The 23,908-nt window shown below is 28.5% G+C and overlaps 2 protein-coding genes across 2 annotated transcripts; both read right to left on the bottom strand.

Moving 5' to 3' along the window:
• Nucleotides 1-16,901: 16,901 nt before the first annotated feature.
• Nucleotides 16,902-18,988, bottom strand: LOC115236940 (peptidyl-prolyl cis-trans isomerase-like). Its single transcript, XM_029809679.1, has 4 exons — nucleotides 18,966-18,988; nucleotides 18,465-18,677; nucleotides 18,008-18,284; nucleotides 16,902-17,174 (listed from the first exon to the last, which is right to left on the bottom strand). Exons 1-4 carry the CDS (start codon nucleotides 18,986-18,988, stop codon nucleotides 17,061-17,063), a joined length of 627 nt encoding a protein of 208 aa, XP_029665539.1. The 3' UTR covers nucleotides 16,902-17,060.
• Nucleotides 18,989-18,995: 7 nt separating this feature from the next.
• LOC115236966 (E3 SUMO-protein ligase RanBP2-like) lies at nucleotides 18,996-23,479 on the bottom strand. The gene is made up of 4 exons (XM_029809706.1): nucleotides 23,252-23,479; nucleotides 19,894-20,087; nucleotides 19,516-19,728; nucleotides 18,996-19,335 (listed from the first exon to the last, which is right to left on the bottom strand). Exons 1-4 carry the CDS (start codon nucleotides 23,474-23,476, stop codon nucleotides 18,996-18,998), a joined length of 972 nt encoding a protein of 323 aa, XP_029665566.1. The 5' UTR covers nucleotides 23,477-23,479.
• Nucleotides 23,480-23,908: the final 429 nt, after the last annotated feature.

Raw genomic sequence — 23,908 nt, forward strand, 5'->3', positions numbered from 1 at the left:
TTATTTATTATTCTAAATAATATTATATTATTATAAGAATTTCAATCAATTAATTTTGATTGATAACTTGGCATTATATTAATTAAAGTAAAATTATATTAAAACGATGCATGTGACAAACTGAATGTCTCACGATCATAAATGAGCATAAAATTATGCTCATGCACCGGCGATAATAATTAGCCGGTAACGGAAGGAATTTTTCTCCTTCATTGGCCTCCGTTAGAGATCGAAGCTACATCTCTGGTTAGATGTAGCCAGAATGAATATGGCCAGGATCAACAAAAGGTAAGTCCAACTGGTCCAACGGAAGCAACATACGGTGCATTCTGGGCACGCGAGTGGAGCACGCGAGTATGGCACGCGAGTAGGGCACGCGAGTAGGGCACGCGAGTAGGGCATGCGATTAGGATACGCTCCCCAAAATTTCGGTGATCCCGGATTTCCGCTAATTTAGCCAGTAATAGTAGGGTTGTTAGAACTGGATTAGGACTATCTAAACTTGAAATAATCATTTAATTCCTTAAAATTCTTAAGGAATTAAATGCTTATTAGAAATTAAATGAATAATAAAACTATTAAAATATTGGAGAGATAAGCAAAAAAATAAAACATAAATAATATAAAATTTAAGTTTATTTAGCTTGTTTTTTTTAAGAGAGGACTATTTCAGTTTTTCTAAACATTTATAATTACTTCATTACTTAATCAAAAGAATTAATCGATAAATATATTTTTTATATTCTGATTTGTCAAGAGAAAATTATTGCAAACAAGATTTTGTTATTCTTTATATTATGTTACATAGGAAAATTTTATTTTTTAATATAACCTTTATATCTATTAATTAACTATTAAAAGTATCATATAAATATATTACATAAGACAATTTATTTATCCTTAAAATATAGTATTCTAAACAGAGCAGATAAATCTTCACAGAATAGAAACATCTATTGAGCACACATAATAATTGATCACAGATAATGAAATATCTAAGGGACGAAGGGTTTTTTAACGGATTAAGAGATTATTACCTATCATAGTTACACGTATATCACTGTCGTTTTCACATCACTTTATGCAAGTACTTGTATATTTTTTTCCGCGTTTCTTATCGATTGTTTATTATTATAAAATCTTATAACGGCGTGTGAATAATTCTATATTGTTACAATTACGTGATCGTATAAAGCATGCTATAACGGGCAAAGCATGTAAACTAAAGCGGACAGTTTAATGCGATTATTATATTGCATAAAGGGGCACGAATCCGGTAGCGATGTGGCTAATATGTATGAAATACATTTCTGTGATAAAGCTGATTATGACTTTTACTTTGAAGTCACGGAAGTAATTCTTCGGTCACTTATAAATATTCATGTTAAGAGAGAGTTTCTTAATCTAAAAGAGAAAATATTTCATTTTTGTTTATTAGATTTAATTAACAACTAAAATGAAAACTAGAATTAAAAACTTAATAAAAGCTTTTGTCTCAAAAACTTTTGTGTTTTTTATTCAGCAGCGACGTTTCTTTATCGTCTCTTGATATTATTTATTAATATTATTAGTATAAAAATGTGATATTTTTTATATTCATATAAAATGTTTAAAATATACTTTATTAGAAGGAATATTTAAATACATGTATTTTTACGTACAAATTTTCTTTTCAAAATTTTAAAAGTATCATTTATGTACAACAGCAATTTTAGGATTTCAAATAGTTTATTTACAAACATCAATAATAAACTTTTTTAATTTCTGTAAAACTGACCGCAACGCACACAACACTATTACACATGAATAATATTAAAAGACGATAAACGTTGATATCGGATTAAAACCGCAAATAGCTCTGTGGAGAAAGAAAATGAAAGAGAGAGAGAGTAAAAGAGCGAGAGCTTATTACGTTTTATCGAATATTTTATTACTTTTTATTATAATACTACTACTACTACAGTATTGATTAGCTAGCATATATTTCTTATATTCTTGCTCTTACTATCTTTTTCTATTTCTTGACAAGTTTGTAATTCTTGCAAAATTCCGCGTTGCTTACGATTTCCCGACGAGGACAGCGTGCTTTAACTTAACAAAGATGCATTCAGATACTTTAGCGCTGACATGCGCATGGTTCATTAAATTTCGTTTTCTGTCTCTCTGCTACGATGTATACGCCACGACTCTATTATATACCTTTATACAGCTCAACATTTTATGCCCTTTGCACCGTTTGTTACACGGCGAGCATCAGGGCACGAAAACATCAAAGACTGAGTTGCGGGCGCCAGCTTTTCTCTCGATTCGTCACAAAAGTGTGCGTTGTCATTTTCGTGTATAAGATACTTTTATCTCTCAATTCTGAATTCTCGAACTATTTCTCAAATAATTTATTAGCAAACTTCGCAATTTATTCGATTCACACTGATTATTTTTTCAGCAGAGAAATAGCAACTTTTTGATAGTATTATTTTTCGGTCGTCTTTTGTTTCTCCAATATTATATCTCTGTAATATAATATAATAGAGAATATCATATCTTTTGACGTTATCTTATAATTAGCTCTTTATTAGCAGAGATTTAATTTTTCGCAATCCTTTTTGATTGAATTCTTGAAAATAAATTCTGTTTGCAAAAAGAGATAAATGAGTTTTAAACGAGATATTTAATCTTTTGATCAGCGAAATGTTATTTCAGTAGGGCTTTTAATGCAGTTTCAGGATTTCATTGTAGCTATTGATTTTCGCCAAGATTCCGTTATATGGTCGTTCGTATATTTGAAAGCTAATTCGAAGTATATAGTAACAGATAATACGTTTAATATATATTCAGATACTTGTGATACTAATTGCAAACGGGTAGCCTAAAAGTAAACCAAAGCATTATCCACATTGTAATAAACGTATGGTAACGTCATATTTAACAACTAATTGCTGCAAAATTTTTAAACAACTTTAGATATATGTAATAATTTTTGTATTAGATTTTACTTATTGCTTGACAAGAAAATATATATTTTTATATTTCGCGTATTTTTATTTAGCGATAAAAAATTAATGACTTTAATAGCAATATTTTAAAAATATATTATTAGTTATATATAAATTTATATTACTAGTCATATTTAGTTAATAATTTAAATTATTTGCTAATTATGAGAAATAGTTTAATTACATTTTTCAATGTCTTTCTCGCTCTTAATTGCGTTCCGCATACTTTTGAAATAAAAAGGTTCTCAAAATCAATCAAAAACCGTAATTTCTGTTTATCATATTTCTCGAGAGGATTTCATTGTAAGCTATGATTTTTCGCCAAGATTCCGTTATATGGTCGTTCGTATATTTGAAAGCTAATTCGAAGTATATAGTAACAGATAATACGTTTAATATATATTCAGATACTTGTGATACTAATTGCAAACGGGTAGCCTAAAAGTAAACCAAAGCATTATCCACATTGTAATAAACGTATGGTAACGTCATATTTAACAACTAATTGCTGCAAAATTTTTAAACAACTTTAGATATATGTAATAATTTTTGTATTAGATTTTACTTATTGCTTGACAAGAAAATATATATTTTTATATTTCGCGTATTTTTATTTAGCGATAAAAAATTAATAACTTTAATAGCAATATTTTAAAAATATATTATTAGTTATATATAAATTTATATTACTAGTTATATTTAGTTAATAATTTAAATTATTTGCTAATTATGAGAAATAGTTTAATTACATTTTTCAATGTCTTTCTCGCTCTTAATTGCGTTCCGCATACTTTTGAAATAAAAAGGTTCTCAAAATCAATCAAAAACCGTAATTTCTGTTTATCATATTTCTCGAGAGTTTTTCCGTTTCGATCTTATCGCACACGGGACGATCTGTTCGCATCAGTCGTTTTCCGACTCGACTATGTAAATTTGCTTGACGTTACAATCCCCTTTCACGTCTTGCATCGTTGAAAGCACTTAAAGCACATAGTACATAGCATACATGTTATGTGTATATTATGTTTTCGTATAATAACATAAAAAAATTGAAAATGCTGAAGGTAGAGAGGCGGCGTTTTATAAATTATTAATGTATCAGCACGTTCTTTCTCTTCACCGTGTAATTAAAACTGCACTATTAATGTCTATGTTGAAATATTAAAATGCCAGTAATTGCTTGTTGATCCTCTATAAAACTGAGTTCAAAAATTTATTTTTACTTACACGTTATTAGTGTAATTATGTAAAATATATGTAAAGTTATCAGGATTTTAATCTAAAATAATAGCTATGTTATTTTTTATATTATTTTTGCAACATAATTAGACGAATAATATGAAATTGTTGAAATTAGGAGATATTTTTCAAATTTCATGTACGATAAACATGCAAAAATGAAAACTGTAAGAAATATTTTGATTTTTAAGTGCGATATAATTAATGATAGTATTAATATATACTTTTCACATTAGTACAGAAAAATTATAAATAAAGAAAAAGATTTGTTGCAAACGTCAAATTTTTTTATCTAAAAATATTCTTTATATAATTATTACGAAGAGCATAATTCATAATGTTAATACATAATGAAGAATATTTGCAAGATATCTGCTAGATATTTGATTTGTATGTAGAATCGCTTATTATTATGATTCAGGAATCGTGCATGATCGATTGACGTTCCAATCTGAATTCCGCGGTTTTGAACATAATGCAGAATCATGTTAGATTGCATTTGCCAATAGTAATGCGATCGGCGGCGTACTTAGACCGTCGCTTCATTTTACATTCCTAAAACGAATGGTATCGAATTCCCGATAATGTGCGTAGGTTTCTATTTACGAGAAAAATATTCTCCTGTGTCACTGGATCTTGTAGTAACACCTATCACAGCATCTGCGACAAAGCCGTTGTGCGATGTTGGGCGTTAATATAATCTCTTTACAAATGCTTCTCTCTCAACTGCTAATCTCCGTTCTAATCTCCGAATTATACGCTGTGTAGAAATTTGTGGCAACTGGACCATGTTCTTGAATGAGACTATAGGATTATTACGCGACAATGTGATATGAAGATAATGTAGTTGAAGATTTTCAAAGCATAAATTAACTGTCATTTTTTTTGAAAATATAAACAATTATATATATATATATATATAGTTACATTTAAGTATTTTTAATAATTTTGAACAATCATATTTTAAATGCTACCTGGCACACAAATGTAGTTCTGTTAACGATTAAAAAATTTATATATTTATAAAGAAAAAAAGAAATACACATATCTCTCTTTTATGCTTCATATTTAAAGTGCAATGAATTTGAAATCTAAATTTTGAAAAGCGAAAGAAGTTTATTTTTATTGGATTTTTATTTAATGGAAATTTGAAGAAAATAACATATAATCTTCTATAATTTTTATTTTCTCTCTTTCCGTCGAGATTTTAAAGAACGGTCCTTCGGAAAAAGAAAACTGTCAGAGTAACTTTTTTAAAGACCTTCACATTTTTGGAAAAACGCATTTTTCCCTCATATTTTTGGTGAAAATGACGTCAATATCCATGACGTGTACATTATCATAATTCTATGGAAAGTTTCCCTATGCGTGATTATCTCGTTTCTCGATAGAGAAGAATATTATATTAAGACACAATGAGAGAGATTCTCGTAATAGGATTTGTTGTTATGCAACTCAATTTCCCTGGTGCTAAGAAACTAACATTGATATCGAGACAGAAGCGATAACAAACTCGCGCAATGCAACGGATATTATATATCCGTTTGAGGTATTATGTATATGACGGTATTATCCGAGTTATATACTCCGACATGTTTTAGAAATCCAGCCAATTATCCATCGCGAAATTGGCGCCAATTTCATCTCTCCACGAATAATACCAAATGCTATTGTTTCTGTACTGGTATAAATTACAATGGCGTGATACTCGCACACGAGAACCCGTAACGATCAAGTTTACGTAGCGAGAACTTCTCAGAGTATCTACGATCAATTCCTGCACCCAACCTGTTCATTGTTTGCGCCGATATATCACCGAGATTGAGAGGATCTTCTGTTCTAAATCTTCTGTTCTAATTGAAGCCAAAGTCGAGCGAGAATAATCCGTGATACTAGATAAACTTAACGTTTCTCGACAAGCATACCAAAGAGCAAGTTTTGATATCTGTTACAATACCCGAAGCGTATTTATTGTATATTTAGTTGGTGGTCCGGAGAGAACGGGTTTACGAAGGGTGAATAATGTTTAACGAAAGTTTGACGGTAATCTTGGCTCATTTATATGATTGTGCATGGAACGTAGTACATTATTTAAAATGAAAAGTAGAATAAAGTACAGAATATTATTTGAGACATATATATTACTTAATTTCTTTCTTTGATTATCTTGCAGTTAACTCTTTCTTACGGAAACTTTGATTAAAAATAACATTTTTTAATTTGTTTCTTTTTCAATTTAATTTAAATTTTAGATATTTTATAATTTGCTCTCTCAATTAAACTTTTATTAAGATAAAGTTGAAGGATAAGACTTTGTATTTATTTGCCCTTTTGATTACAATATGTTCTGTTTAACGGAAAAGCCAAAGACGGAGTTCTTTTATTAATAATTAATTAAAGGCTTAGAGTTTGTAATTAATTACTATTCTTTCTTTTTTTAGACTGATAGACAGACTTTAGACAGAGAATGTAAATAAAAAAAAAGGCTACTCTTTTTCTGATTATAATGTTGTATAAAAAATTAAATGATCGATTATTTTTATATAAACATGTAATACGCATGTTTTTATATGCGTTCTTCTCTCTCTCTCTCTTTCTCTCTCTTATCGATATATAGATATTATTCATTATGATATTAAAATTACAAATTTATATTTTGTGATGGTTTCTTTCCGAATCAATTCAATGATCGGCAAAGTGGCGATATGACGAGATTGTTGCACGTCTTACAGAAAGTTTCTTATGCCTGAAAGTTTAAGGTTTGCTACAACTAAACTTTAGACATTTGCAAGAAAGCAAACTGTAATGACAGGTTGTCCATAGCATGTTCAAAGCCCGGCTTGAAACTTTCTTGTTTTAGTATGTCCTTAGATTAGGGCTTGTGTGTGTGTGGATTGTTTGACCAAGCTATATCTTGTGAGACAAGTTCTTAAGATTATACATTTTTGAATTATAAATAGTATTTTATTATAAGAATATTTTCAAGAATTTTACAAAAATGGGAAAAAGAGAAGCCTAAAAGATTTGGGAAAAGAGATTCACAGAAAACTGAATATAATTAATGGCAATGATTGTAATAGATCGATGAAAAAAATAATCTCAATAATTTCACAATTTTTTAAAATTTATTTGGTCTATACAGCAATATATATTTCTGAACTTTTTAAATGAAATAGTAACATATCATATATTTATTAAAATTATTGAAATAATAACCAACAATTATTGAAAAAAAGCTCTTTTTAAATTTACATTCTTTGTATCATTTTATAATAACATAATTGAATTATATTTAATTATTTTATAATAATATAATTTAATTATTAAATTTATTTCTGTATGTACTACTAATTTTCGTAAACACAAGGCTGTGTAATAAATTATATAGTGCATAGTTTACTATAAATTTACTATAAATTCACAATGCGCAATATCAAAGGGAAGAAAAGTTACATATTGGGAATTTACGGTTATATATTGTGGGAATTTACGGTTGAAAAGGATATAATTTGTCAAACGTACTGATATGGCATGTGACGTTTCTTTTAACTACCTTTCATTACTCCACGCATGTTTATATTCAATTTAAATGATGTTACAAATTGCTACTTTGCAATCGCTTTTCACGTTTGTTCAATTTTTGCGACATTCTTTTCCGTGAATAAAGCATGCGTAGATGAAACCCTTTGCGTTTTCGCTGCTACTTTTCGTAGAATATATTTTCAAAGCGGTTTTGCTCGACTTCCTATATAAAGCTGGGACTTTAAACTCTTGGCAGCCAGCGTCATTAAATGTTACGTTCTTTATGTTCAAAGCGTACATTCCGATGCGAAAGTGGCTGGAGTCGTTACATCTTGTCGAATAAAGCATTCAAAACTAAAGGATCTTTTAAGCAATTAGTAGGATTATACGAAGTTATGTGGAGTTAAAATCAATAAAAGTTAAACGCAATACAATGCAATTAAATTCAATATACGTACAATTAATGTGAAATGAATGTAATATTATCAAATTCTTGCATTGATAATAAACCATTTAACAAATAAATAAAAAATTGCCATTTAAAAAAAATTAGAATTAGTTTTTAAATATAAAATATATTATCAATAATCGTATACATAAAAAGAGAAATATTTTTTCGACATTGTAAACTTATAAATCGTTAAATTCGATTTATTTTTGCTCGTGAAATTATAAAATTGTTATAATTAATAAATATAATTAATAAAATATAATTAATAAAATTAATAAAATTAGTGCGTCGCGTTGATGGAAAAGTTAAACTATACCTTGAATTAAAATTCCACATGAATCTTTTTGTCTCTTTCTTTTGCAAATTTATGTATACTTTATAATAAGAAGAAAGAAGACGTGTGTATACATGCGTACATATGATGAAAGATATGTTCATGTTTGTAAGCATATTAAAATTTGTGTTTCCAGGCCAATGTAATCCTTTAATTCAGACTCTCTAATTGTGGTTAAGCTCAGAGAATGATGTACTGCTTCATTATGGTGAGACCATGAGAGAAGTAAATATAGGTAACCGCGAGAAAATTGCATCAAAATTTCCCCGCTTGTTATGTCAATATTTTAAAAGATATTTTGTTTATTTTATTTCTCGTTAATATAAACTCGTGTGTAATAATGAAAATTAATAAAATATAATTATATAACGTGTTTTATGGTACTCATCTATTATACGATATAATTCGTCTATATATACATACATTTTTATACACACGGATAGATTTTAGACAGATTAGTCTGTGTAGTTAATACACAGACTATATATTATACTAGACTGCTAACAGCGATGTGACAGGTGAAGCCAATGTAGCCATTTACAATTAAAAAGAATATATGTATACATTATGACGCGTCCATCCAAAGTCAAATTTTTTTTATCAAAATTTGTTCACCTCGAATACAACTTAAAAAAAAACCGGACCTCAATATTTCATTTAGTTATCGAGATATTCGGCCTGTTACGTTTGAAATTATTATAAATACTATATAAATTACCTGTCTTATACAGAAAATATTCTGAGTGAAACCTAGAATTTTAGAGCGACAAAAAGGAAAGAGTTTTTGGTGTCCTCTCCATTTAGATATTGAAATATTCATGAAATATTCTTCGCGAGTACAAATTTACATATGCATGAAGAGCGCAACCGAAAAATTGACTCTACTTGCGAACCTTTCTGGAAAATTAACGTCAAACAGTTCAGAAAGTTTATCGAGAATAGATAAATTGTTGAAAAATTGAAAAAAGTGGACATATCATTTTCTATAAAATTTGTCTCTAAGCTTTTCTTAAGAAAAATATTAATTGGTAATTATTAGGACTATTTATGCTATATTTTCATCAAAAATGGACTTTAAAATTTTATAAGAGATGGAATTACGTATCAACTGATAGCTTAATTAAAAATCTCAGTATTCCGGTTTGCCATGACTTCATCAACGATGTACTTCTACGCTAATAGGTCTGTCTATCTTCAAACATCGCCGTCATACATTGTACGCCCGAAATATATACATAACAAAACAATTAACTGTATGCACAAAGGCATATTAATCGTATTGTAGCTAATGGAAAAAGACTGCATTCTGTCCTTTTTTTGCTATTCTTCTCGTTCGACTGCCGGCAACAGACGGAAATTCGCGGAGAATAACTCTTGGCCGAGCGGTAATTAACTTGGACAGATACGTTAATATTGTCGAATCAAGAGTTAAGAGAGCTCTTTAAACGAGATTGAAACGCATCCGAGAGCTTTAATCGACGATTAAAACGATCCAACGCGCGTCCGTCCATTTGCGTTCCACCCGGAAGCGATTCGAATGCGCGAATTCTATACAATTAGCGACCTAATTTTCCGAGCGTACGGACCCGCGGAGTTTACCGCATTTCGACGATTAGGTAATCTCATAAAGGTATTTCGATTATTTCGTTTGGCGGTGCAAGCGGTCAATAATCGGGCACGCTCCATTACCACAAAACATCGGCGCGCCTTTAGTAACATATATGTATAGATGCTAGTGAAATGTCTGAGAGAATTTTATTAGAAATTATTCTTGGATCAGTTTATGTAAAGCCATTTTTTATTATCACAAAAATTTATTCGGATTTTATTTCTTTTTTTTCTTATTTTTTTATTTTTTTTAGTAGATATTGTTAAATTTTTTTACGAATAAAATATTTTTTTAACAGAATTTACAAAGTATGTATATATTCTCTTGCAACACATAAAATTTTACTTAAAGATAATGTTATAAACCGTGATTGTAAAATGAAAACCTTGCAATCACGGCTTTAATAATTCTTTTAGCTCCACTTCATAAAGAATATATTATTATTTACTCTGACATATAATTAATTATGTCAAAGAAATGATTAACATTTGCTCTTTCTACATTAGTTCCATATTAATACTTAACGCTTTGTTAAATCACATAGAAATTGAATTACATATGGAATCAGATGCAAATTTTTTGCAATATTTGCGAAGAGTACTTGTTCCTGCGAAACCTACAATTTATATTTTTGTTTCAAGCAAATTACAAAATGTCATTTGTATATGACGAATCGGAAATTAGTTCTGCCAAGTACTTTCTCATTTTTTCTCTGATTGTATGCAGATCAATTTCAATTTCCTTCCGGCTCTACGGCCGACGGCGCCAGTTTGGATTGGTTTATTTTCAGCAGTGAATTAAACTCGGAAGATTTCTGTTTTTTTTTCTTCTATATCTTTTCGTGAATTTTTGCTGGATTAGATAGATAAAAAAATCTTTGATCTCTAATTCAACTTTAATGTTTGTATTATGAATTATAAAAGTTTCGTTTAATGACAATAAAACCTTAGCTCAAAATAATTTTTCTGGTATTTTGACTGGTACAAAATCTTTTCCTTTAAATGTTCTGAACTTAAAATTGGTCAATCAATAGATGACGTCGTTAATAAGCCTTCCCATAGTGTTTTTATACATAATTGTTGTTTCTAAAAATTCATTTTTATACATCGGATGGTAAAAAATATAAGAGATGATAATATCTTTACCAAAGTTTCGGATGATAAAATTTTTCGATTTTGCCGATCAATTTCTATAAATGTTTACCATTTTTTACCGAGCATACTCTAACAAAATATTTTTTATCTCTTTCCATTTATGTTTGTAAGTTTAAATTTTTTATAATCTTTAAAAGTGTTTTGCGCAGCTTTTAACTGATACTTTGTTATACAATAAAACACTAAAATATATTTATAAATGACCGGTATAAATGGATAAATAGACAATTATACATACTTAAAGATTAAATATTAACTTACAGACTTCTATATATTATACCTAGACTGTTAACATGGCTATATCTCATATGGTGACATGTGAAACAAGAATAGCCATTTACAATAGGACAGATTAAAAATATATATAGTGTATATATAAGTAAGTGTAAGAATGTAAGTATATATTAATTTAATCTATATATGTATTTATTCTTTTCTATTGTAAATGGCTGCCTTAGCTTCACCTGTCACATCGCTGTTAGCATAACTACATAGACTAATCTGTCTTAGCCTATCCGCGTGTATAAAAAAATAGATTTATAAAATAGAAATATTTCATATTCATAAGTATATTAAATATACTAGATAAATATAATAGATATATTTAATACTCATAAATTCATTGCTTTAAAATTAAAATAGATAATTCAACTTATCTGATGCGCTCGGCGGAGTTGTATACAAGATTGATCTTTAAGATACAGATATATACATATATAAATTAAGATAGTATTCAAAATTAATAATTAATATTTTTTAAAATAATCACTATGTGTAGCACAAAATTATCTATTTTGTTCTTTTTTAAATAAATATTTTACTAAAAATATAAAACTATGTAATTTGTATGCTATGTAAAAGATCTTTTTACCTCTATAAACTTTTATAAAATATTATATGATAAATAAATAAATACAATAATGAGAAATGTATCATTTTATCGCAGAAATAAGTGAGCAGTTGTAATACTCTAGTAATAACACTAAATTATATAGTTATTAATCATGCTTAACTCACGGTTGCTCCGCTGTCGCCGGATGCCTCCCCGGATCTCCTCCTCCACTCTTGGTCATCATGCTTTTCGCTCGTGACATTTACATAATAACACTCACTCGCGAAAACACGATTAATTATGATTATATGCGCATTGATCAATAGAACATTACGACCGCGCGGCACTTTACATGGCACTCTCGACGCGTTAATTGTATAGGATATATAATAATTGTATATTTTATAATATTATAAAACGAAAGAACAACGCAAAAATTATAATTTGTTTGGCGCTTGAAAATTGTGCAATTAGCTACTTTTGTCCTCATTTTAATCGCATGATTGATTAACTCACGCAATAAATAATACATAAGAATGTCATGTCTCTACGATGATTGTTTGTCGAAACAAATATTTTTCATGATTTATTCATTTGAAGCAGTAATAATACGTACATTGATTTCACGAGATTTTGTAACGTATTCAATATGTATCGCGTACTAAATACAATATTCAGATATGAAAGAAATAACGATGTATAAGAAATAGCGACGCGTTTTTGCTTACATACACGTACTTGGCGGTATTGTTCCGATAAACAAATATGTAAACAGCAATTTTCTGAACAAATCGTAATTTCAGCGTTGTTCTTTTCTGTTTTACAATATTATAAGATGTGTATTTTATACAATTAACGCGTCGTGGAAATGGCGTGCAAATAATACCTACTACTGATCAATGTGCACGCGATCGTAATTAATCGTATTTTTAGAGTTAATAAAATAAAATTTATTTTTAGGAAAATTTAAAAATAAATTTAAAAATAAATTTGAAATTGTAAAAAAATTTTGTGGAAACAATCTTAGCGAAACGTCTAAGGATGCAGGCAAAACACGTACAAAATCGCTGAAATTAACTCATTCGAATCCACTTCTGGCTTGGGCGTTCGCGGATTCTCATATCGAAATAAATTATAGAAAAATTAACTTAGATTCTAATTCTTTTTTTTTCACGGTTAAGAAACCCTCTAGTTAATTCATATATATTTTTATTTTTGTAATTTTATTATTTTGCATCATATTAGCAAATTTGTAATTTTTTTTCTAAGAAAATTTAATTAATTTTAAATTTAACGGGATTGCAATAATATTTTATATAATTCTGTATAATTACAAAAATAATTTTATTAATTACCTAACTTCATTAATTAAATAACTTGGATTTGTAAAATCATTTTTGTGAAAGTAATACTTTTAACATACATTTTAATGTTTTAATATTAAATTAATTCTAATTTTTTAATTAATTAATATTAACATTAAAAAAAACCGATTTATTAGTAAGATGACTTGAAAACAATTAATTCAAAACTTTCGTTTACGAACCAATTAAATATTCCTTTTAAATGTTCTTGAAAATTGTGGTAACTAAAATCTAACGAAATTTCCATGTATATATTGTCTTGAAGTGCCTTTTCTCTATTCTACTAACTACATTCTTTGCATCTATATAGGTCAATAAAAAGGGACTATAAAGGAGAGTTCGTAAAAATATTTTCTGATTTATCCACGTAGAGATGCCTTTGTTAAAAGGGGTATGCATTGGACAAACGAGGCAAGAATCGAGAATTGAAACGATACACACACACACACACACACACACACACACATATACATACATACAAACATATATACTTTCTCTCCTTCTCTCTCTTTCTATTTCTTTTATTATATGATCGGAAAATATTAAGTCGCTTGAATAGCAGTAAAGCCAAATCTCCGCGTGGGTGCAGATAAAAAAACTCGATAAAAAGTGCAATTTACATATACGGCGACGATAACAATAACGCGAGTATGTTTGATTATGCGCTCATTCTGAGCAGTACGTAAACGTAATAACGCGCAGTTGCTTAATTCAATATACAAAACAGACAATTGCTTCTAATCATTGATGAAAAGCTATTACTTATGCTCTAATTACATAAGAACTGAATGCTATATCGGTGACAAGAAAGAATAAAGAATTTGATTGGTCGAACATCACAAATGCGTCATGATTGAAATAATAAAAATAGGCCTATTATTACACACAATGGCTACATAATTCAGTTAAAAATAGAAATTTTAATTGATATGTGTGTGTATATTACTTTTCTTATATTTAAGTTTTATAACTTTCTTAAGAAACGATTTTTTATATTTGTTGCATGCATTATGTGATATATTTTGTTATAAAAATATTTAACGATGAGATAAGATGGCATTTAAATTTTTATATTTTAAATTTAAAATATTGTTTTGGTTTGTAATTGCTTTATCTGATTGTAATAGTGCAGAAATTAATACATATCTTAAATTATAATTCAAGTAAACAGCTGTTTTGTACTTAAAATAACCGTGATCGACGCTATTGATAATCGTTATGATCAATGCGTTATAATAATAACGTCCATTGAAAAGATTTTCATGGTACAATGATCTTTGCGTCAATTAATTGTTTTAATGTAATAATAATCGTCATTATCATGATTGGAGAATTGTAATATTAATTATCATAGTAGCCACTGTAATATCGTAACGGTCTCAGTGACAACTTTTGTAGTTCACAAATTTAATAACTACGATATGTAATACATGTTTAAAGTATACGTCGAGGTAATAAAAAATAATATAATGCAATATTGTGTAATATATAATTATTGAGGCAACTGAAATATAATAAATACAAAGTAGAATTGTTAAAATAGGTAATAATAACAATTTTTCTCGTAATATTGCGTATAAACTGCGTCATGCTTTACAAATAAATTTGGACATAACTGTTTTTGCAATATCAAATAAAAGCATTATTGTTTTCCAAAAAATAGAGAAATAAATAATACATACAACGAAAAAACGAGGCCAAAGTACAATAAAATGCACACACATACATTTGTGGTAAAAACATATTATCTTTAGATTTGTAAAAATATTCAAATAAAATCTGCAGCTATTATATAAATTAAAAAAGAAAATAGAAAAGAAGTTAATCATCTACCGAGGAAAATATTTTAATTGAAAGAGTTAACTTAAAGATAGTATCCTTTTTTTAATATCTTTAAATTTCTTGATTATATTTTTATATTTTATTTTATTTCGGATTTTAATTCATAGCTCGATTTTGCGAATGAGAAATGAAAAAAAGGAAAGAAAAGAAAAAAGGGCAAGGAATAATCTTTTATTAGTACGATACATTCGCAAGAATAATAATCGGATTCATATTGTAAATACGGAATATGTATCATTTTCTGGAATATAAGATATCCGAGAAATCGGAAATCCCAATGAATTCTCGATGAACATTATGAATATTCAGCTTTAATTGTGATCGATATAAGATTGTCGCTTATAGTTGGGAACAACCAGGAAATCTTTTAGAATCGTAAAAAATTGAGTACACTACGTGCATAATGCGACCATAAAATGAAAAAAGATAAAGCTCAGACAAGTTCACAAGGAAAACTTTCTGTCTGTTGTTTATGCTGATTATGCTGATTTCATTACAGTTAGTCGTGAAACAAACGCGGGATATAAAGCAAAACTTACATTCTTCAATCTTGTTCAAGATTGAGATGAAAAAGAGCATGGTCTTACTTTGCGTCTTTCTGTGTGTCATTTGCATTTTATTGTGTGTGTAACATAACTAACACACTTGGCAGTGTGGTGATTTAATTATAGATAAGAAAAAACTTAAGAAGAGAGTTTAAAGTTTCTAAAATTATAACTCAGATAGAATCTATTCAAATTTTTTTAAATCTTTATTTTATCATAAATTTTCCTATTCAAAAAATAGAAAATACGAATTTTGTTTTTATATCTTTGAAATATTCTAGTCTATTTATTAATCAAGATTGTAAATAAAATCAGCACGCATATTTTAGTTTTTAAATTGCATGACATGCACTTAAAACGGTATTGCTGCAACTTATTAATTTAATTTATATCTATATTTGTATTAGTTTATTTAGTTACTTGGCTCTGGTTGCACATATCTGTTCATATTGACTAGAGAGAGAGATGCACTTTTGTTTTATTTTTCTGTAGAACATTTGTCTGTGTTATAAAATGGTTATTTTAACGTTGCATGAAAAACATTTAATGAGAGATATTTGATTAAAAAGTTGAGAAATATTCGAGAAAATCTCGTTGGCACGTGTTAAAAAGCTCTCATACGTACAAATGCAATTTTTAATATCGAGTTTTTTATTTAGTCCCGGTTATTCAGGATTCTAATTAAGGTTAATAAGTTGAACCAAATATGAATACTTCGTATTATAGGATTCCATATTACGAGCGTTGGGATGCATTTATAATAGCGGTATAGATTTTCGATGCTTTTGCAAATCAATAAAATCAGATTGTGAATAAACGCAAAATGCGATTAAAAAATTACAGATCCATTATAATTAATAGCAACTAAAATTATACAAAATTATACAAAAAAATAAGGCTTAAACCTTGCAAAAATTGTTTTAAAAGAATGCAATTTTTTGTATATGTTACTTATCAATTACTATAATGTTTCAAAAAATAGAGTTTATAATGATAAAATATGTTTTATTTTTGTTGCTTCTTTTATAGAAAAAAATATACACTTTTTATATTATTTTTAATTTACGCGATCGTAAGAATTCCTGATAAAATAATGCTCAAGTTATAATTATTGGTGCATAGAGTCAGATTGTGTGATAAATTATATTTTCACCCATAGAGATAATGCAGCTCAGTCATATTTGTGGTTTGGACAGCTTTTCATGCGGGCGTTTCGTCGACAGGACTCCGCAATTTAACACAATCACCGATTTTATTGGCTTTCCAGTCTTCGTACCGAATTCCTCGATCTATTTAATCATGGTAGATATAAACCACTGCTATGCGGTCGAATTTAAACGCGCGGACGGTAATAAAATCTTTTGTAAAGCGATATCGTACGATACGCGCGAAAGTTTTTTAATGCACGGAAAAAAAGAGGAGAGAATATATACTATATTTAAAATATTTCTAGAATAATCTTTTTCCCCCAATTTTTATGTTGTAAAAATACGACAAATTATATTTGCATTATATACAAATAGAAGACAATGAAATATAAAAAAGCATTATATATATATGCGTGTATTGCTTTTTTTAAAATATTCTCGAGATTTGCTGCTATAAAATATATGAATTATTTATATATATAATTACATTAAATGTGATTTAACATAATTTAGTTTGATATAATAATTTTATAACGCAAAATCTATAAACTGCGACTAACATTTGTACTTCAGAATTTACTAGCTACCCGTTAGATGGCGACATGTATTCCATTGATGTTAATCGATCGAATTAAATATATATTTTTCAATTTAATGTGTATTAAAGATAAAATAATAAATTAAATTTTAATAAAATTGATAAATAAAGCACAAAAAAAAATAAAACATTATATGTGAGAAAAAATAAGACATTTAATTATAATATAGAAAAGAGATATTATTTGTTTCTACGACAGTTTTATTTGTATAATACGGTTATATGATAAATAAAATGGTTTCTTTACGATTTTGTCAGCAACTCGAGATGTACTTAAAACAACAATGCTGGCTGACGACGTTGCATTATTGCATTAGTAACATTGTGTATTCGAGCAAAGCTCTGGATTACCAACAAAGGAAATGTCCAGTATTACCTTGTAAATATTTCTCAGTCCGCTTATTATCCGGCCGAAAACGGCTCGATCTCCATCCATGGTTTTCAAGCACTTAAACGTAAGATTAAACTTAGAGTCGTTCCTGCCATCATCATTATTACACATGGACAATACGCCAGGTTCTGCATGACGTAGATTGGAATTTTCCTTATCGAATGAGTCTCCATATATAGAGATACCGCCGGTACCGTCAAACTTTGTCACATCTCCTCCCTGGCACCAGTAGCCAGAGACAATACGATGAAATGGAGTGTGCCTATGAATTATACATTTTATACGAATTGTTTTAAAAGCTTTGATCTTAATTTTATTAACGGATTTTTAAATAAGTTTTAGATATGCTTTACGGAAAATTGCGAGTACAATCATGTCGCAAGATTTTAATATCAAAAATTCTCTCTCTTTCTCTTACATGATATGTTAATAATTTACATACTTATATGAGAATCCATTTATTCCACGGCAAAAAGCTGCAAAGTTCTCGCATGTACGTGGTACAATACCGTCGTAGAGCTCAAACACTATACGTCCTAAATTCTGATTTTCTTCTTTAAGTCCAATATCGAAGAAACATCTCGTTTGACTTTTCTCGGCTAATTGCCTTCGTATATCTGATACAACGGACAGTCTCTCAATCACTGAAACATATCTGTGTTACATCAAAAATTTTATGACGTATTTATGAAAATATAACCTGTATTTGCTTCACGTTACACGCACGTTTGATTGCAAAATGAAAACTTACAAGTAAAATTTTAAGATAAAATTAAAGCAAAATAAAACATTATATGTGAGAAAAAATAAGACATTTAATTATAATATAGAAAAGAGATATTATTTGTTTCTACGACAGTTTTATTTGTATAATACGGTTATATGATAAATAAAATGGTTTCTTTACGATTTTGTCAGCAACTCGAGATGTACTTAAAACAACAATGCTGGCTGACGACGTTGCATTATTGCATTAGTAACATTGTGTATTCGAGCAAAGCTCTGGATTACCAACAAAGGAAATGTCCAGTATTACCTTGTAAATATTTCTCAGTCCGCTTATTATCCGGCCGAAAACGGCTCGATCTCCATCCATGGTTTTCAAGCACTTAAACGTAAGATTAAACTTAGAGTCGTTCCTGCCATCATCATTATTACACATGGACAATACGCCAGGTTCTGCATGACGTAGATTGGAATTTTCCTTATCGAATGAGTCTCCATATATAGAGATACCGCCGGTACCGTCAAACTTTGTCACATCTCCTCCCTGGCACCAGTAGCCAGAGACAATACGATGAAATGGAGTGTGCCTATGAATTATACATTTTATACGAATTGTTTTAAAAGCTTTGATCTTAATTTTATTAACGGATTTTTAAATAAGTTTTAGATATGCTTTACGGAAAATTGCGAGTACAATCATGTCGCAAGATTTTAATATCAAAAATTCTCTCTCTTTCTCTTACATGATATGTTAATAATTTACATACTTATATGAGAATCCATTTATTCCACGGCAAAAAGCTGCAAAGTTCTCGCATGTACGTGGTACAATACCGTCGTAGAGCTCAAACACTATACGTCCTAAATTCTGATTTTCTTCTTTAAGTCCAATATCGAAGAAACATCTCGTTTGACTTTTCTCGGCTAATTGCCTTCGTATATCTGATACAACGGACAGTCTCTCAATCACTGAAACATATCTGTGTTACATCAAAAATTTTATGACGTATTTATGAAAATATAACCTGTATTTGCTTCACGTTACACGCACGTTTGATTGCAAAATGAAAACTTACAAGTAAAATTTTAAGATAAAATTAAAGCAAAATTTTTTGTTTTATGTCGGGATATATGAATTAAATAACCTTGCATGGTGCTCTACTGCCTCATGTATCTTTTTCCAGGCTTTCAAAAACGCACGAGTAGGATATTGACTTTCCGCTTGACGAATTTTCTTCAGCATAATTCTGTTTTCCCGCATAATTACATTGTTTTTACGATCTTGATCTCCAAATTTCGACTTATATTTGATATCTGGTGCCCAACAATCCACGTGTCCCTAAAAATGGAGAATAAAAATTCAATATTGGCATGTTTTATTTGTATATATTATGATTGGATTAAAGATAAGGAAATATGTACACAAAATTAAACAATCTAAAATATATAACTATATATATACATATATAGACAGATATATATAATGTATATAAAATTGTGCTAGTTTTAATGCTGTAAGCGATATGGCGATACTAACCCCTAATCGATGAATTATGTTTATCTTTTTCAAAAGCTTTATATTCTCTTTATCGATTTCTTTAATTCGTACGGCATCTTGTTGTAGATCAAACGCTTTCAAATAGGCAGATGCATTGAAATGCGGAGGCTTGTCATCGACCTTTGATGAAACGTGCACAGAGATTTTTTTTTTATATGTGGGTCGAGATTTTGTACACGTTTTATTATTCATGATTGCATAACATTTGCATGATGTTTACTTTTACGTTATATAGATCTCGAAAAATGTTTTTGCTAAGTTGATACTATTATCATATTTTTACGTTAATTTTGTCCTTGGCATCTTCTCTACTAGCGGATTTATAACTAATTTTGCAAAAATTTTTATTTATGTATGACATTACGTGAATTGATGCAATGTTCAGATAATAATTACTATTATTATATGTATATTCGGAGTGAATTTAATAGAGTGAGTTAATGATGTACTCGACAACATGCTTTTGATAAATAAGCATAATAATACTTATTATATACTAAATTTATATGCAAAAAACAAAGGTATTAATGAGCTTATCTAATTGTGAGCAATAATTAATTTACTAATTACATGTCCGTTCATTTCTTTTGACAACTTCAACATCCAATTAGCATTAATTATATTAGCTGATAATTAATGTAATGAGATAAATCAAATTATTTTCTTTATTATCGTCATTTTTATTTTTCAATAACAACTTGTATATTTTTTTATACAATAAAATACATAAAAGTACTTTTATGATATAAAATGATTATTACAAGAAAGAATAAAAGCCGGAATTGACGTAGAAATGATGTAAAAAATATTTATCTCATATTTTGCAACAGTTCGTAAAAAAAAAAGATTATTATTAATTCTTAGTAAAAATATGAAATATAGAATTGTTGAAAATTTATCTAAAAAAGTATATTAGATATTGATTGATAAATTAATACTGTTTATTGATAAGTTTTTTTACACATATATTACATTACCCACAATCTTTTAATACTTTTTTAAATCTGTCTGCTTGTATTAATATAATCGCAAGAGTCAGAATGGATTCAAAGTACTAAAAGAAATAAATATTAATTTTTAAATATTTATCAATAACAGATATTTATAAATAATATAGTAATATATAATTAATTATTTGATACTAATTACGCACCCCATAAAGGAATTTATAACCAAAACGAAAAAGTCTAAGCCCGCAAAACCTGAGTGGCGCTTGCATTATTTGCAATAAAAATTGTAAGATCTGCATTAAAACAATAGATTATATGTATTGTTAGTTTTCTGTTTGTATAAAAACTTAAATCAAGATTTGTTGCAATAATTGTTTTTAAATTTATATTGAAGCTTACATTTTCACGTACTTCCACATCGCAAGTAAAATACGATGTTTTACTTATCATGCCGCCTGTTGCGTTTGCCTAAAATTGGGATAAAATTGACATTATTTTTAATATTATGTGAAATTTAACATCAATTTAAAGTAATCAAGTAGCATTTAAAAACACTTGTTTAAAAAGAATTAAAATAGAATTGTTTAAAAAAATTAAAAACATATTTTGAATTTGAATGTAGAATCAATACCTTGGCGCTAACTCTCTCGCATATATAATTGATGAGGAGTAATCTGAAGATGTACCAAGCCAGCCAAAATATGATTATGGTGACAATTAAAATTCTTTTACTGGTGATATAATTTCTGACGAATATCGCGGTGAAAAGTTCACGGAAAAATTCCGCTATAAAACCGAAATAGCATACCATCTTGAAAGTCATTTCTATTTCGAATATTGAGTTTACCTCGCGAGATATTTTATGCAATTCCAGGTGAAGATGTCTGCGTATAAACGCGATATTAAATCTCACTGTGTAATCTCGTGTTTCGCGATAATATAATAATAGTTAAATTTAAATAGACATTCACATTACAATCCATGTCATATATTCACTTCTTGGCGCATTCGAAAAATTGCGCTCTTGCGAATGCGATACGGAATTTTCCCAAGCTCTCTTTATTCCGCGTACATTCTCTATTGTCAGTTTTTGTAGATGCTTGTTAACTTGATCAAACTTTAATCCTATGTATCTAAATATAGAAGAAATTAATGAAAAATGAGAATTATTTTAAAATATATGCAAATATATTATAATTAAATAATCTTTAAAAGTTTTTCAGGAAGGCTTAGTTTCTTTTAATTTGCACAAATTTTGCAAACTTATGCGTGGATTACTAGATTAATTTCTATGTGTGATAGTTTTTATATGCATAAAAAACTAACCCAAGAATACTTGCAAAAGTCAAGTCGTTAATGATACTGATATGAGTACAATGGTTTAGCATAAATGATATATAGATGGATTTTAAAGGATTGTATGTCATATCTTGCCATCGTATATAATCGCAATAATTTAGTAATAAGGCTATTGCAGACCATCCCAAAACGATCCACACTATTTTTTTACTTAATTTCTGGTAATCCATTGGTGTTTCGAATTTTTCTAGTGTGTTATCCACAAGAGCAAGTTTCTTCAGACAGTTCCTAAATTTCTTAAAACAAAGAATAGGCAGTAAATAAATAGTCATTATGTAAAAACACGACACGCTTATATCTAACTATATTAAAAAATTGTGACAGAATATTATAAATATTTCGTTCATATAATAATATATACATCAAAGTAAATTAATGGGAAAATAATTTTGCTGAATATATCGCGAGAAATACATATGATAATACTTTACGCATCAATATGCAAAATAATTATCTTTGTGTTATATAAATTTTTTTATTAAATAATATTTAATTATATAATAATAATAAATATAATAAGTTTTAAAAATTTTATAACTATTTAATATACAAATAAGCTCTATCCCCGAATTCAATCGAGATCATACGAGTATATTGTTGATGTGTATGTGCGAATAGCTGAGATTTTTTTCCTACCTTGTCATGGTACACTCCAAGAAGCATTGACAGTAGAACTATAAAAATGTTCAGCGAAACGTAAATTCTGTAATCGGCGGAATAATCAGGAATGTAAGGCATCCCTTTATCTATAACGAAGAAACAGAAAGTCAACCACAATAGAAGGATATAGAGAAAACTGAACCAAAATCTTGGGTGCCCTGTAGGAAACTCCACAATTCTTAAACCGCACACATAACTCATTATCAGGAGTGGTGATAAAAGGGATCGAATGCTCTTTGCCATGGTAGATTGGAAACTACACTTTTTATGTGGACGACGACGATGATGGGTCTCCGTAATTGTAATTGCTGCACTTTCGCGTATTGAAATAATCGATCTACTGAATTTTGCACACCATGAATTAGCGAAACACCAAACAAATAAATTTATAATGCAAGACAAATAAGAGTTAATGACAAAACATCTATTTTCTTGATATTGCTACTTTCTATTTACTCTATGTAACGATATAGAAAGTGTGAAAATCTAATAGAATTTATAAAATTGCTTTTATAAAAGATATACTTATTGGGAAAATGAATAGGAAAGAATAATAACACCATATAAAGATTGGAAATATTGAAAAAAATTGTTTTATATATTACACTCTGGATATTATTTATCAACACTCTT

Source organism: Formica exsecta, unplaced genomic scaffold (genome assembly GCF_003651465.1).
Source record: "Formica exsecta isolate Colony F162 unplaced genomic scaffold, ASM365146v1 scaffold265, whole genome shotgun sequence".
NCBI classification, from domain to species: domain Eukaryota; kingdom Metazoa; phylum Arthropoda; class Insecta; order Hymenoptera; family Formicidae; genus Formica; species Formica exsecta.

Coding starts and splice junctions, on each gene's coding strand:
- LOC115236940 (XM_029809679.1), bottom strand. CDS start 18,988: ATGCAACGTCGTCAGCCAGCATT. Junction 18,678..18,965: donor CAACGTCGTCAGCCAGCATT/GTTGTTTTAAGT, acceptor GATGTAACACAG/ATATGTTTCAGTGATTGAGA. Junction 18,285..18,464: donor ATAAATGGATTCTCATATAA/GTATGTAAATTA, acceptor TATAATTCATAG/GCACACTCCATTTCATCGTA.
- LOC115236966 (XM_029809706.1), bottom strand. CDS start 23,476: ATGAGTTATGTGTGCGGTTTAAGAATTGTGGAGTTTCCTACAGGGCAC. Junction 20,088..23,251: donor TTGGAGTGTACCATGACAAG/GTAGGAAAAAAA, acceptor CTCCATTTTTAG/GGACACGTGGATTGTTGGGC. Junction 19,336..19,515: donor ATAAATGGATTCTCATATAA/GTATGTAAATTA, acceptor TATAATTCATAG/GCACACTCCATTTCATCGTA.